This window comes from Anabrus simplex, chromosome 3, assembly GCF_040414725.1.
Source record: "Anabrus simplex isolate iqAnaSimp1 chromosome 3, ASM4041472v1, whole genome shotgun sequence".
Taxonomy (NCBI): domain Eukaryota; kingdom Metazoa; phylum Arthropoda; class Insecta; order Orthoptera; family Tettigoniidae; genus Anabrus; species Anabrus simplex.
In genome coordinates, this window is record NC_090267.1 from 436,114,857 (window position 1) to 436,128,491 (window position 13,635).

Here is a 13,635-nt window from a genome sequence, read left to right on the forward strand (position 1 = left end):
TACAACGTCCACATCAATACTGAAGATCAGGGAGGCATGACAACCAAGTGGAACAGTCACTTCTTCTCAGCCCCAGCTCGCTTCCCACTGGGGCAGCTGTGTTTCGAAAGCATGTGGGATTTTTTAACTGAAAAGGCCCATCCTAGTGATTTGGATTCCATATAAAACTGGAGGTCTCATGATATTAACCATCATGAAAAACTGTAAGCTTGCTTTCTCAATACAAAAGATCTGTCAAGTATGGCACCAATAGTTAAAAAAAAAATCTGGAAGCAGAAAGAGCTTGCTGGGAGTTTATCCTTGGTTCTTCGGTTTTTAAGTGTATCTCTCCTTTTTTGTTCCGCTCTCTTCTTACACTAACTTTAGCCTGCTGTATGTTCTTAACCTAAGTCCTAACTTTCTATGTTTAATGTTTATTTATAATTATTGCTGTGTTCCGATTAATTCACAGGGAACTGTCAGCCCATGCAAATGAAAACTAACTAAAACATGTCTGATCTCTTGGAGGTGAGAAAGAGTGAAAGAAGGAGATTATGCAAAGGAGGAAAACCAGGAATCTTCAGGAAATGATCACTGTTCAGGACATCATTTTTTTAATATGAAGGGAAAAAGTATCAAAATCTTGTAAGGTGCAAATATGAAATGTAGACATACAGATAAATAAAATATTACTGGTGCTGAGAAATTATGTTAGCATCCCAAGGTGCAGAAATACTTGAAATACTTCTATGTGTTGATATTTTTGGCTTTATATTAACATTACACTCAACAAAAGCAAAATTTTAAAAAACCATCATACCTTCCACAATGAAAGAATTTTTAGAGCTGTCAAAAGTAGCAAGATCCAATGGCATTGTTGTTTTAAGCTTTTCAAGATTAATCCATGCCTTGTAGACCTGATGAAGAAATGAAGAAAAACATGGGTTATTGCATTGTACATAAAATGGATTTTGGTTTGATGTCAAGTAACAAGGAAAAAAATGATAAAGAGGAAATAACTTGGTGTTATGTAGAGATATATGGAACAATGCATTCTTTATCATTTTAGCAATAATGTATACTGCACCCTAATTTTAGGATGGGAAATTTTGGAATTTTTTTTGTAATTATATACAGTATTTTTGTTAAATATGAATATTGAAAACCATAGATACTCCAGTACAATAAATAAAGCTGGTCTGCATTAACAATTTGTGAGAGTATATATAAATTTCTCTGGGGCAAATCAATAACAAATTTGTGGAAATTAACATTTTCATAACTGCTTGGGAGGTGTTGTACAATGCTAATTTTCCTATACAAAATGAAGTTATCTCATTCAAAAACACCCATGAGCCATCCGCAGCTAGCCTTACAACCTGTCATTTTTAACTCTCTTGCTTTTGCTATTGCTTTAAACCAACACATTTCACTCATGATACATAGCCTATCCAAACCATCTCTTTTCAGTCACATATTCGCATATCCCGTTTTTGGATTCTGAAAACTTTGCTTTCTGTATCCAAAATCCACAACAGTAACTGTTTTGTCTATTCAAGAGAAGCTTTATTTTCCTCCTATCATGTTCACACTGTATGTCCTTCTCACATGGCAATTACCAATTTACTCTGCCTCTTCAACAATGTGGAGCTATTCTCAAGCCATGAACGACCTACAATAACTCTCACCTGCCATCCTAAACACAGCCACACAAATAAAGCAATATGTACGTGGTACGCTTCTTGCTTTTGGCGGGAAATGATTTGCCAACAGATTGGGTGGTCATTTTTTCAGTCTTCTTCTTCTTCTTCATTTTTTCAGTCTTCTTCTTCCTCTTTTCGTATACCTCCATTTTTCATAAAGGTAATTATGATTAACATGCTGGCTGCCAGAGCAGTACACTGTACAGCTGTGTGACTTTCTCATGAGGCCAAGGGGGTACAAAGTACTGCAGACAGGTGTTGCTACGAAACTTTCCCTGCCGGGCTGGCGGACCACTGAGCTGTTGACTTCACTATACTACAATACCTCTGTGGCTTTACAGAAAAATCCTGGTATGCTTGGTTTTCAAATTATAATTTTTATTACTTATTAGTCCTACATCTTTTTATTAGTAATATGCGAGTATATTTGTCCAACCAGTTTAGCCATAGGCTTTGGTGTGGAGGCTTAGCTAACCCACAGGCTCCGAATTTGTGAGATAGTGGCGTCTGATCCCTGTTGTCGGGGAAACTATTAATCATTTTCAGTGGTTTTCCATTTTGACTCCAGGCAGATGCTGGCAGTGTACCTTATCAATAGGCCACACCAATTCCCCCCATGACCTACTCGTCTGGGTTGACAGAAGATATCTAAACTCACTCACTCACTCACTCACTCACTCACTCACTCACTCACTCACTAAATAAATAAATAAGAAAATATGAATTGTATTGTATTGTCCTGGTATTGTCCTGTGCTCCGTAAACAGTTCCCTTGCGCAGGACAAGACAATATCGAGTCATCCGCTTTCCATCGTCAAAATGGATCCACGACACCGTGCTCTTCAAGGAAAATTAAGAAAATTGATTCATATCTTATAAGAAGATGTGTTAGATATAGTTGAAGACATTATAACTAAAAAAAAAGAAGAGACTGTGGTTACGGAAATGGTTGTCACGCAGATCTTCATTAGGATCGTCTGTTTTATTATTGAAAGAATCAGAAGAAGAAGATCTTCAAGAATATAAAATGTGCATGAGGATGTCAACTGAATGGTTTGAAGACCTTCTGAGGAAGGTCTCACCGATGATTCAACGTAACAATACATTAATGAGAGAAGCAATACCTGCCGGAGAAAACTACAAATTACTCTAACATACTTATCAACAGGACAATAAGAGCGATGGTGGGCGGAAGGCATTGTCCCAATAGATAGGAAGCGAGGCTAACTCGTAAGACAGTAGCTTATTCATTGTCCTGTCCTCGGCTAGTTCGTTCACACAAGGACAATATTGTCTTGGCTCACTGTATTGTCCAGTCTACTGTCCTCGTGTTAACTATGTGTAACTCATCAGGTGAGCGAGTCCTGAAGAGCATTATTATATTGTTTACTAGCTGATGTACCCGTGCTTCGCTACGGGATTCTCAGAAAGACTGACTTTGTGGTTTTCCTAACTGAAGTCAACATAGGTCATTATTATTATTATTATCATATAAATTACTCGATCAAATGAAAAACCGCACATTTTCTGACTTTTAACGAACAACACTACGGTGCCAATCTAACAGTCCAAATTTTCAGAGCTGGAATGACCAGGCCGCAGACTGCCGTAAACAATCCTCTGCCATTACTCCGTTAATATGCACACTGCTCATTCCAATCAGTGCCTTAGAGTAGTGACCGAATAGCTCGAATGCTATGATGAACCAGTGTGTTACGTACCTGTAGTATCAGAAAATTTATGAACCAGAGGAATGGCATGCTAAAGAAGAAAGTTATCTAACTCCCCAGCTACTTCTCGCCAATATTCAGGCAGGCTTTTACACTCGCTACGACTGAGCGAGTTAGCCGTGTGGTTAGGGGCGCGCAGCTGTGAGCTTGCATCTGGGAGATAGTGGTTCAAACGCCACATCGGCAGCCCTGAAGGTGGTATTCTGTGGTTTCCCATTTTCACACCAGGTAAATACTGGGGCTGTAGCTTAATTAAAGCCAAGGCCGCTTCCTTCACACTTCTAGCCCTTTCCTATCCTATTGTGACTGAAAATTGGTACACTCAATATCTTTACTCTCACCAACACATATGAACTTGTGGACCTGATGGAGAGACGTAAGCTCAAGGTATAGGGGTTGAGTGAGACAAAATGGAAAGGATATGGGAAGAAGCCCTTGAGAAATGGATATGAACTGTACTGGAATGGGAACAATGATGAATTCAAAAATGGAGTTGGCTTCCTCCTTCATAAAGATATAGACACACAGACAGATGTCAAATATGTGAGTGATAGGATCATCCAGATGAGACTAAGTGTTGGTAATGCACATCAAACTCTCCTACAAGTATATGCACCGCAGACAGGATGTACCACAGAAGAGAAAGAGCAATTTCTTATCGAACTGGAGGAACAAATAACAGAGGAGAACACAATCATTATGGGTGATCTGAATGCCCAAGTTGGTAAAGAAAGACTAGACTGTGAAAACATCGTTGGCCCCCATTGCTATGGTAACAGAAACTCTGAAGGAGAGAACCTGATTGATTTCTGTGTGCGAAACAACTTAATCATCCAGAACACATGGTATCAGAAGAGGGACAGCCATAAAATAACGAGATACAGCTGAGATGGAAAGCTCAAGACTATGATCGACTTCATCATCATTGACAGAAAAGCGGGTCAGTATGTTACAGATGTTAAAGTCATACCCAGCGAGTGCCTAGATAGCGACCATCGGCTATTAATCGCTGACCTAAAAGATGTTCATGTGCCCAAAATTAAACAAAAGAAATTGCCAAAAATTAAGACATGGCTGTTGAAGGACATGGAGAAGAAAGGAAACTATGAAGCAAGGATAACAGCTAAATTACCCAAAACTGAGAAAGGGGGAGTAGAAGAAGAATGGTCCTTATTCAAAGAAACCCTTGTAAAAGAAGCCATGGAAATTTGTGGAAAAGCAAGTGCCACACCAAAAGAGAAGGAAACACCTTGGTGGAATGACTGAGTGAAGACAGCAGTAAAAGATAGAAATATACTCAAAAGAAAATTAGACCTAAAAAAACAGAAAACAGATGATAGACGAAATGAATTAGAAATTGAACATCTAGCACAGGAATACCGGAAAAAACACCGGCTGTAAAAAAACTGATCCAGGAAGAAAAGGAAAAGTGCTGGGATGACTTTACTACAACGATAGAGGAAGACTGTCAAGGAAGTAGGAAACTACTATACAAAATAGTAAACAGTAAAAGAAATGAAAATATAAACAGCCTTGCACTGGAAACAGATGATGGTAGCAGCTCAATACAAACAGAGGGAAGGGATCAGGGATGAAATGAAGAAGTACTTCAACATGCTGTTAAATGGAGATGGGGGCAACACCACCACCAATGATTGTAGTGTAGATGAAGCCAAAAACAACAAATACCCATTAACATGGCTTGAGGTAGAAACAGCACCAAAGAGCATGCGAAATGGGAAGTCCCCAGGCTTTGATGATCTCAGCTCAGACATGATGAAGGCAGCTGGAATACCAGGCTTGAATTGGCTATATAGAGTGTTATCAGTGATTTGGGAAAGTAACAAAATTCCAGAAGATTGGAGTAAAGGAGTCATCGTCCCACTGTTCAAAAAGGGCAACCGACGGAAATGTGGAAATTACAGAGGTATCACGCTGTTGTCACACTCACTGAAGCTGCTGGGAAAGATCATAGAAACAAGACTTAGAAAGATAGTGGAACCTTTGCTTGAGGAAGAACAACACGGGTTCAGGAAAGGTCGGAGTACTGTGGATCTTATCTTTGCAGTAAAGATGCTGACAGAAAAGTACTGGGAATATGGAAGAAATCTTGTGATTGCATTTGTGGACATTGAAAAAGCATATGATAGTGTTCCTCAAAACAAGATGTGGGAATGTCTGGAAGACCTAAAGGTGCCAAAGTACTTAATTGACAAAGTCAAGATGCTATACCAGAAGTGCTACAGCTGTGTCCAGATAGGCAACGGATGATCAAAATGGTTTGAAACAAAGAGAGGTGTCCAACAAGGAAGTGCTCTGTCACCACTCCTGTTCGTAATAGTAATGAACAAGGTCATCAAATCTATCAAGAAAATGGACAGTGAACCAAACGCCCTGGTATTTGCTGATGGTGTACTTTTATGGGGAGAGACAGAAGCTGAAGTTCAGAAGAAACTTAATGAATGGAACAACACATTCAAAAATTTTGGACTGAAGATGAGCAAAACAAAGACAGTGGAAATGACCAACAGGGAAGGAACAAGCTCAAATATATTTCTGGAAGGAGCAAAAATCGAATCAGCCTCCCACTTCAAGTACCTTGGAAGCACAATATCGAAAGACAACACTGTTAGGCAGGAAATACTCAGCAGGACACAGAAAGCATCGAACTTCTACAGTCAAGTCAGAAATCTCCTCTGGGACTGCAAAATACCACAGAAAACGAAAACAATCATGTACCACACTTACTTCGTACCAATCCTCACGTACGGTTTAGAGACATGTACCCTACTAAACAAAGACTTCAGTAGAATCCAAGCAACTGAAATGAGATTCATTAGAACCATAAACCAAACAACCAGAAAGGACAAGATCACAAATGAAGTGAATAGGAAAGTAGCTGGTATTGAATTTCCTATTATCAGTGTCATAAAGAAACGCAGACTTCAGTGGTATGGGCACATAATGAGAATGAACAGGGAAAGACCTGCCAGTAAATATTTCAACCTTAATCTCGTAGGAAGAAGACCACAGGGAAGACCAAGAAAATGTTGGATAGAGACTGTAAGATCAGATGTGGAGGAGAGAGGATACAAATGGGAGGATGTACTGGATCAGAAGATGTATGAAGACAGAAGGAGATGGCGAGCGCTTGTACACCACACTCGGGAAACTGGAGTTGGGAAATGATGATGATGATGATGATTCGGTATGGCACAGTAATCGTATCTATCAGAGATGAGTGGGAACAGAAGACAGAGCACATCACAACGAACAATGGCTAATGTAGTGTTATTGTTGATCAATTTTATGAGCTTTCTATATTGTAGGCCTTCACATTTAGTTTTTTTCGACTCTGTGATATTAGGGCATATTATAAAATTATTTATAGTTCCTTATTCTCCGATTTTACATAGCGATTTTCATTAAATTCTGTTTACCCATTTTCTCGTGACTCTGCGCTGATATGGACTTAGTAACAAAAATCCAAATTCATGAATATGTCTGTGATCATAGCCGGTACGGTAAAAATATATAGACATAAATGATCGGAAATTTAATACTACACTATACCATTTTAGTTATGTAGTATTTATCGATACAACCATTAATAACATAAATATTCGAGAATTAAATTTTGACCCTTCCCCTAAACTACCATTTCACTCAGCGGGAATAAAGTTATTTACGTCCTAGATTATAGCGACTTATTCCCCGACGTTGTATACCGATTTTCATTGCACCACTAATAACATAAATATTTGAGAATTACATTTTAGACCTTCCTCTAAACTACCATTTTTCTCAGCGTAAATACAATTATTTATGGCCTAGATTGTAGCGACTTATTCCCCGACTTTGCATACCGATTTTCATTAAATTCTCTCCAGCCATTCAGGAGTACAGACAGACAGACAGACAGACAGACAGACAGACAGACAGACAGACAGACAGACAGACAGACAGACATTATGGAAAATTAGAAAGTGCATTTCCTTGTTACTGTGGACATGACTGATACATAAATACAATCCTTTTTAAATTCTGAGCAATGTACAGACAAAACTTTTATTTTATATACAGTATATAGATTTCCTAGTTTGTTTCATGAAAACGTATTACTGCATGTTGTGCACTTGTGTAGTCTCACCTCCGAGTGGATGCAATTGTGTTTTTCGAGATTGATGATGATGATGCTTCTTTAAAGGAGCCTACCATCTAGGTCAGGGATGGCAAACCTATGCCATGCGTGTCACTAGGTGACAAGCGAACACGATTTCGTGGCACACCACACTCACATATTGAGGTTTATATATACGTCTTGTACTATAGACTATACATATCTCGTGCATCGTACAGTCATAGTGTTTCCGATTTTAGAAATTACCCAAAATCTAAATTCTACTTCTATTCGGAAGTGCATTATGGCAGCACTGCAACACTGAAGGGCCCGGAAGCCAAGTGAAATAAATGTCAGATGCAGCCACGAGCCATTCGCTCATCAACATCAGTCAATTAGCGAAGTTTGGCTTGTGTATGTTTGCCAGTAGCACTTAATTGTTCTTAGTGTGTAACTGTTCATGGAAACAAACAGTTGCCAGCAAATTATCCCAATTTCCAGATTTGGAGAAATGATCACACTTCGAAACCTCATTTTGCACAAAAGAGCGATATTGAGTTCAGGTTTCTTGAGTGGTTATAAATCGACAGTTTACAAATGGAATTGACTGAATTTCATGAAACAGTACATGGATGAACAAATTTGTAAATTCATGAAAGTCGAGTGCGCTGTTGATGGTGAATACTCTCTCCAGAAGCTGGAGAACTTAATACTTGCTACAGAACTACTTACTTTGTTTGGGTCTTCATACGAATGCGAGCACCTTTCTTTTACAACAAACATTGTGAAGTCAACAGTTAGAAACAGTCTTGGTTCAGAGCTAAGTGCTTCTCGTGTGTTATTGAGGACAACACATTTTGATCCTAATATAAATGGCATGGCTACTAAGATTCAGCAACATTTCCACACTAAAATGCAGAACAATATTTCATTTAATGTCCTTTGGCAATATTAGTATTTTTGATTTCTATATCTAATAATACTTAATGATGAAGTGTGTTACAATGGCCGCTTTTTTTTTTAACAAATAATGATACGTATTCTTAAAACGTACATATTTAAAATTGTGTTTTTGCGGTAGTGGCAAAATACAACCACGGAACATGCAGTCAAATGTGTTATTTTACAATATATACGTAATAACGTATTATGAAACATAATTTGGAATTAGGGATAGAATTCGGGGTGGGGGTTTGTAGCCATTTCAAAGAAAATGACAAGTGGCACAGTAGACAGTTGAGAATAATAAACTGGACTTTAAATGGCACACTAGTTGGAAAAGGTTCGCCATCCCTGATCTAGGTCATCGGCCCCTTTTACGAGATCAACAATTTGCGAAAATGCACTGTTACATTATTGATACTTGTACACTTTTTCCCTAGGGAGGGTTGAGATTCCTTCTTGGTGAAAGCGTACGCTTGCATGCTTCGTTCTTCCATAGCTTCTCCTCCGAAAGTTGTAGACGTTTCTTTTAAGTTCTTGAGCTTATCCTCCACTGGAAATTCTCTATGACATACTTTACATGTGCATGTACTCCTTTCACTATGTGTTCCGTGATGAGTTATCATATCACTACTTCATGCAAATGTCTTAATGTCTGTTTGACAACAGTCTTGCTACTTTCCCGAGTGATCAGAAGGTGACCATTGTGGTTTCCTCTTCGTGGAGGCGTACTATTGTATGCTGCATACCTCGCCCCTGTCCTGAGAACGTACTTCAACATACTTTACACCATCACAGCTTCTTTCCGCAGTGTACGCGAGGATGATATTTTTATGTTCACCACTTCATAAAAACCTCTTTTTGTATTCTTAGAACTTTTACTGTTTTAGCCCGGAGTGATCAGTAAGGTGACTTCCAGGTTTCCCTCTTTGTGGAAGTGCACTGTTGTATATTTCACTGTTGCACAATTTCTATAATATGTGTCTTAATCGACCTAGGTTATTACAAGGCTTGAACCAAATGTGTATCCCGTAAGGTTAGTGATCTCTGCACACAATTTTTCCTAAGTCTTTCCACTCTTGCTGTTCTTGTCCATTGTTTTCCTCCCTATCTCGAAAACCAGTCTGCCCATCTAGTTCTTTGCCTTCCCACGTTCCGTCTTCCTTCTCTGGGATCCCACAATGACATTTCGTGAGTCCATCAATTTTGGTCCAGTCTTGCTACATGTCCTCCCCATTTCCATTTTAGCTGATTGGCTGTCGTCAGAGCGTCTTTCATGCCGGTTCTCCTTCATATCTCTTTGTTCCGTATTCTGTCTTTCAAGGAGACCTGGAGTATTTTTCTTTCCATTTTATGCTGACATATTTGGATCATTTTCCTTTGTTTTTGTGTTAGTGCCCAGGTTTGGCATCCATATAGTAAGACTTCAGCCTCAAGAGTGAGTTTCTGAGTCTTGTCAGTCATTATGAACTTCAGAGACCAGAACCTCTTCGATGCTTCTTCTATTCGCCGTTCGACCTCTTTCTCTGAACAGTTTAAGAATGATATGTTCTGGCCAAGGTATGTATTCCTGTGTTTCTCCATTTACGCTAATTGGAGTTTTAGTTTTCTGAACTGATTCTCCAGTAAGCACGTGAATAGTTTTGGTGAGAGAGGGTCACCTTGCTTAACTCCTCTTTCTATCTAGATGTTCTTTCCTTCTCTTTCTGTTTTTATTCTGGCTTCGCTGCCATCGTAAAGTTTATCCAGGAGTCTGATATATTTATTCTGGATACCTTGTTTGCTAGTGCTTCTAAAACGTATTCCTATTCCACGGAGTCAAATGCTTTATTGTAGTCTACAAATGCTATATAGACATCCAGATTGAATTCTTGTGTTTTTTCGATCAGTTGATTCGCTCCTTGTAGGTGGTCTGATGTACTGTAATCACATTACAATTCAGGAATTGAACTATAGGCCTATGTCCCCTAAATCTGAGGCTGGAAGAGAGTTACTGTACCTATGCATAAGCTATAAGCCCCATCAAAATTATCCTATAGTAAAACCTGCCCAAACAACATGTAGGAGAGATATGCATGACAAGGTCTGTTCAGTTCTTTAAAAAATAAAGCTGACAATATTGAGAGATCATGAGGTTTCAAACATAATAACAGTTTTCCCATAAAATTGTGAAGACTGACAAAGGCTTCAGGCTTCACGAAGTCACTCTCTGTCCTAATGGAGTATTAAAGCTTTTAATGTTAAAGACTCTATGCATATTAAAAGTCAATGGAACTAATAATAAATTACCATATGCAAATTAAATGTATAGCTGAAAATACCAGACTTGATCTCACATGGCAACAGCCTGATATGTGGTTGCTCAAATTAGATTTGCATATAGTGCACTTGGCAAGGTAGGACAAGGAATACAGTACATTTAACAATAATTTTAAGTACTACTAACCGTAACAACTGCAGATGCAAGCTTCCAAAGTTAAAATTAAAAGGTTATCAATATGAAGGAAACACGGATTTTTAAGAAACCAATGGATTATTTTGGGAAGGATAGCCAATATATGATATATATTACATTCTGCAAGTCAGACAATGGTAACAGTTTACTTATCTGATGTACGGATTACTCGCAGAAAACATGCAAATTCAACTATTGAAACGTAGTCCATGCATTTACATTTCGCACAGTGAACAACATCTGGTGAAGGCAGGTTGCTCACAATTTTCTCAGAAACATTCTTTGGTTAATCCACCTTTGAAACAGCAGGGGCTACTCCAACGGAGGACATTCTTTGGTGTAACCAGATTGGGGAAAAAAAAAAAAAAAGCAAATCAGACAGTTTGCAAATCTTGCTGCTGAGAACTGAAAATGTAAAAAAGGCTTAAGATGAAGAAAATGATCTCCATGCCAAATGTTGATACCATCAGCGGATCTGCGAAAAATTTGTATGGCCAAAAGAAGAACACTTCAGCTGGTTCACTGTGCCTACATATTTTGTTGGAATCATCTTCTTGAAAAAGTCAACGCCATCAGGAACTGTTACAAACTATCCACTTCATGTCTGTATCGATATGACAATCTAACAATCTAAGAAATATTTAGCCTCCTAATCGATACTCTTATTTGTTTTTGGCAATTTTATAAAATCGTTAATAGCACATGTTTTGACTACTCTGCAGTCATCATCAGCTACATTTACATAAGCTTAGGTGTAAATAAGGTAAAAGTATGCACAATATATGTTCTTGTATTAGCCTTGATTATTTCTCATGGAAAACTTAAAAATTTGTTTGTCTACCGAGGGAGGATGATGGTGGTGAGGGGAAGGGGGGGGGGTGGAGGGGTGGAGAAGAATGCTTAATACGTGATTAATAACTTGTCGTTAACTAAAGTATTGTTAAAAAGCTCTCTTCTTCCAATAAGCGACAATCGCTACTATACCAGATCGAGGATGGAGGACACAGACCCACACTCAAGAAAGCGGGAAGTAAAGACGTGAATCCAGACAGGGATCGTGTTACAAGCTGCCCAATTATATGGTCTATGGACATAATAACTTCTAAACACATCCGAACATTGAGATGCAAGGGCATTCTAAGAATCTACCTTTGGCAATAAGAAAAGCAAGTTAATCAGCTTTTTCCACAAGCCTTCAAGCACAAATATGAATGGGACTTAAAAAGAATTTAACTCCTCGACTGGAAGATGACATATGTTTTTATTCATATTTTAGTTAAGAATAAGTATTAATTATATTTTAATAACATCTTAAGTAGTTAGTTGGAGAAAAGTAAAGCAGTATTTTTCAAATACGCTTCTGAATAGAAGCTAAAAAAGACACTTATAAGATGTTTTTATCTTCTTATTGGAAGAATTTTTTACCAATATTGTACTTAAGGACAAGTTATTAATCACTTTTTAAGCATTCTTCTCCACCCCTCCCAACCCTCCCTGCCACCACCACCCTTCCCCAACAGAGACACAAATTTTTAAGTTTCTCATGAGAAATAATCAAGGCTAATATGAGAACATATACTGTGCATACTTTTACCTTATTTACACCTAAGCTTATGAAAATATAGCTGATGATGACTGCAGAGCAGTCGAAAAATGTACTAATAATGATTTTATAAAATTGCCAAAGGCAATAATAAAAGTATCGATTAGGTGGCTAAATATTTCTATAAAGGTATGGATTAGGTGGCTAAATATTTCTTTGATTGTTAGATCAGGAACTGTAGTGTTTTAAAGTTTCCATCCTGTATGCCTAGTCACAATGTCTGTTCTAGAAAAAAAATCTTATAATTCCCATAGGCTATATTAGCCAATTTGCTTGATGTTTTGTATTCATAGCACAAGGAAACTGGCCGCTGGGCTATGATACAAGGATGTACGTAGGCACCGGCAAGTCAATAAGTATCTGCAATTTTGTTCTAATTGTCTCTAAGTTGGCTCTATGGCGTTGCGTGCTCACTAGCTGTTAGATGGCACTGTTGTCTATGTCTGTGGCAAGGTATGTAGAATACAAGGTAGGGATCATGAGGGAGGTGCACAGTAGCAAAGCAGAGCTGTGACGTCAAGCAGGACCCTCGCACTGAATCTGCCCTGAATGAGGTAGAGGTAGTTCGAATGAGAATCGCTGTGCACGCAGAAGCTAGGTGCTAATAATACATGATAGTAACATATCTGTGGTGCATAAGAAACCGTGTGTGCATTTTATGTGATAAAACATAAAAATCAGTAATAATGTATCCTTTTCAGTATGGTTTGTCATGCGAGTGCAGGCTGCACAAATTATAGCAGGAAGGAACGAAACATACATTTTCATGTATTCCCTAAAGCCACTGGCCTAAATAAATGGTGACAGAAATAATCAAGACATTATCGAAAGCTATCTTTCTCAGCTTCGAGGGTTCGGAAGACTTTATGACCATTCTCTTCCGACAGCTGTGACGCCAAAATGTGAAATCATTGCTTCTCAGCCCCAATTTTTCCGAGGCGATAAGAAATTCCATCTATTCTCCAGAAGATTATGAAATATTACATCCAAATATGTTACATGCTACTGACGAATTCGATCAAAACTCTGATATCGGGGGGCAACGCATCCCTTGTCACCCGGCAGCCCCAGGTTCGATTCCTGGCCGGGTCAGGGTTTTTTAA

The 13,635-nt window shown here is 38.5% G+C and overlaps 1 protein-coding gene across 7 annotated transcripts in view; it reads right to left on the minus strand.

Annotated features, from left to right (window-relative positions):
- The window catches only part of LOC136866478 (uncharacterized aarF domain-containing protein kinase 2), a 158,578-nt gene that overhangs the window by 121,569 nt on the left and 23,374 nt on the right, over window positions 1-13,635 (minus strand). For all 7 annotated transcript variants that reach the window (XR_010859553.2, XM_067143473.2, XM_067143472.2 and 4 more), the window contains one exon: window positions 800-896. Coding sequence is in view for 6 of the 7 variants with exons in the window: in XM_067143473.2 (XP_066999574.2) it covers window positions 800-896 (97 nt within the window). In the remaining variant the exon portion in view is untranslated. The remainder of the gene's footprint in view (window positions 1-799; window positions 897-13,635) is intronic.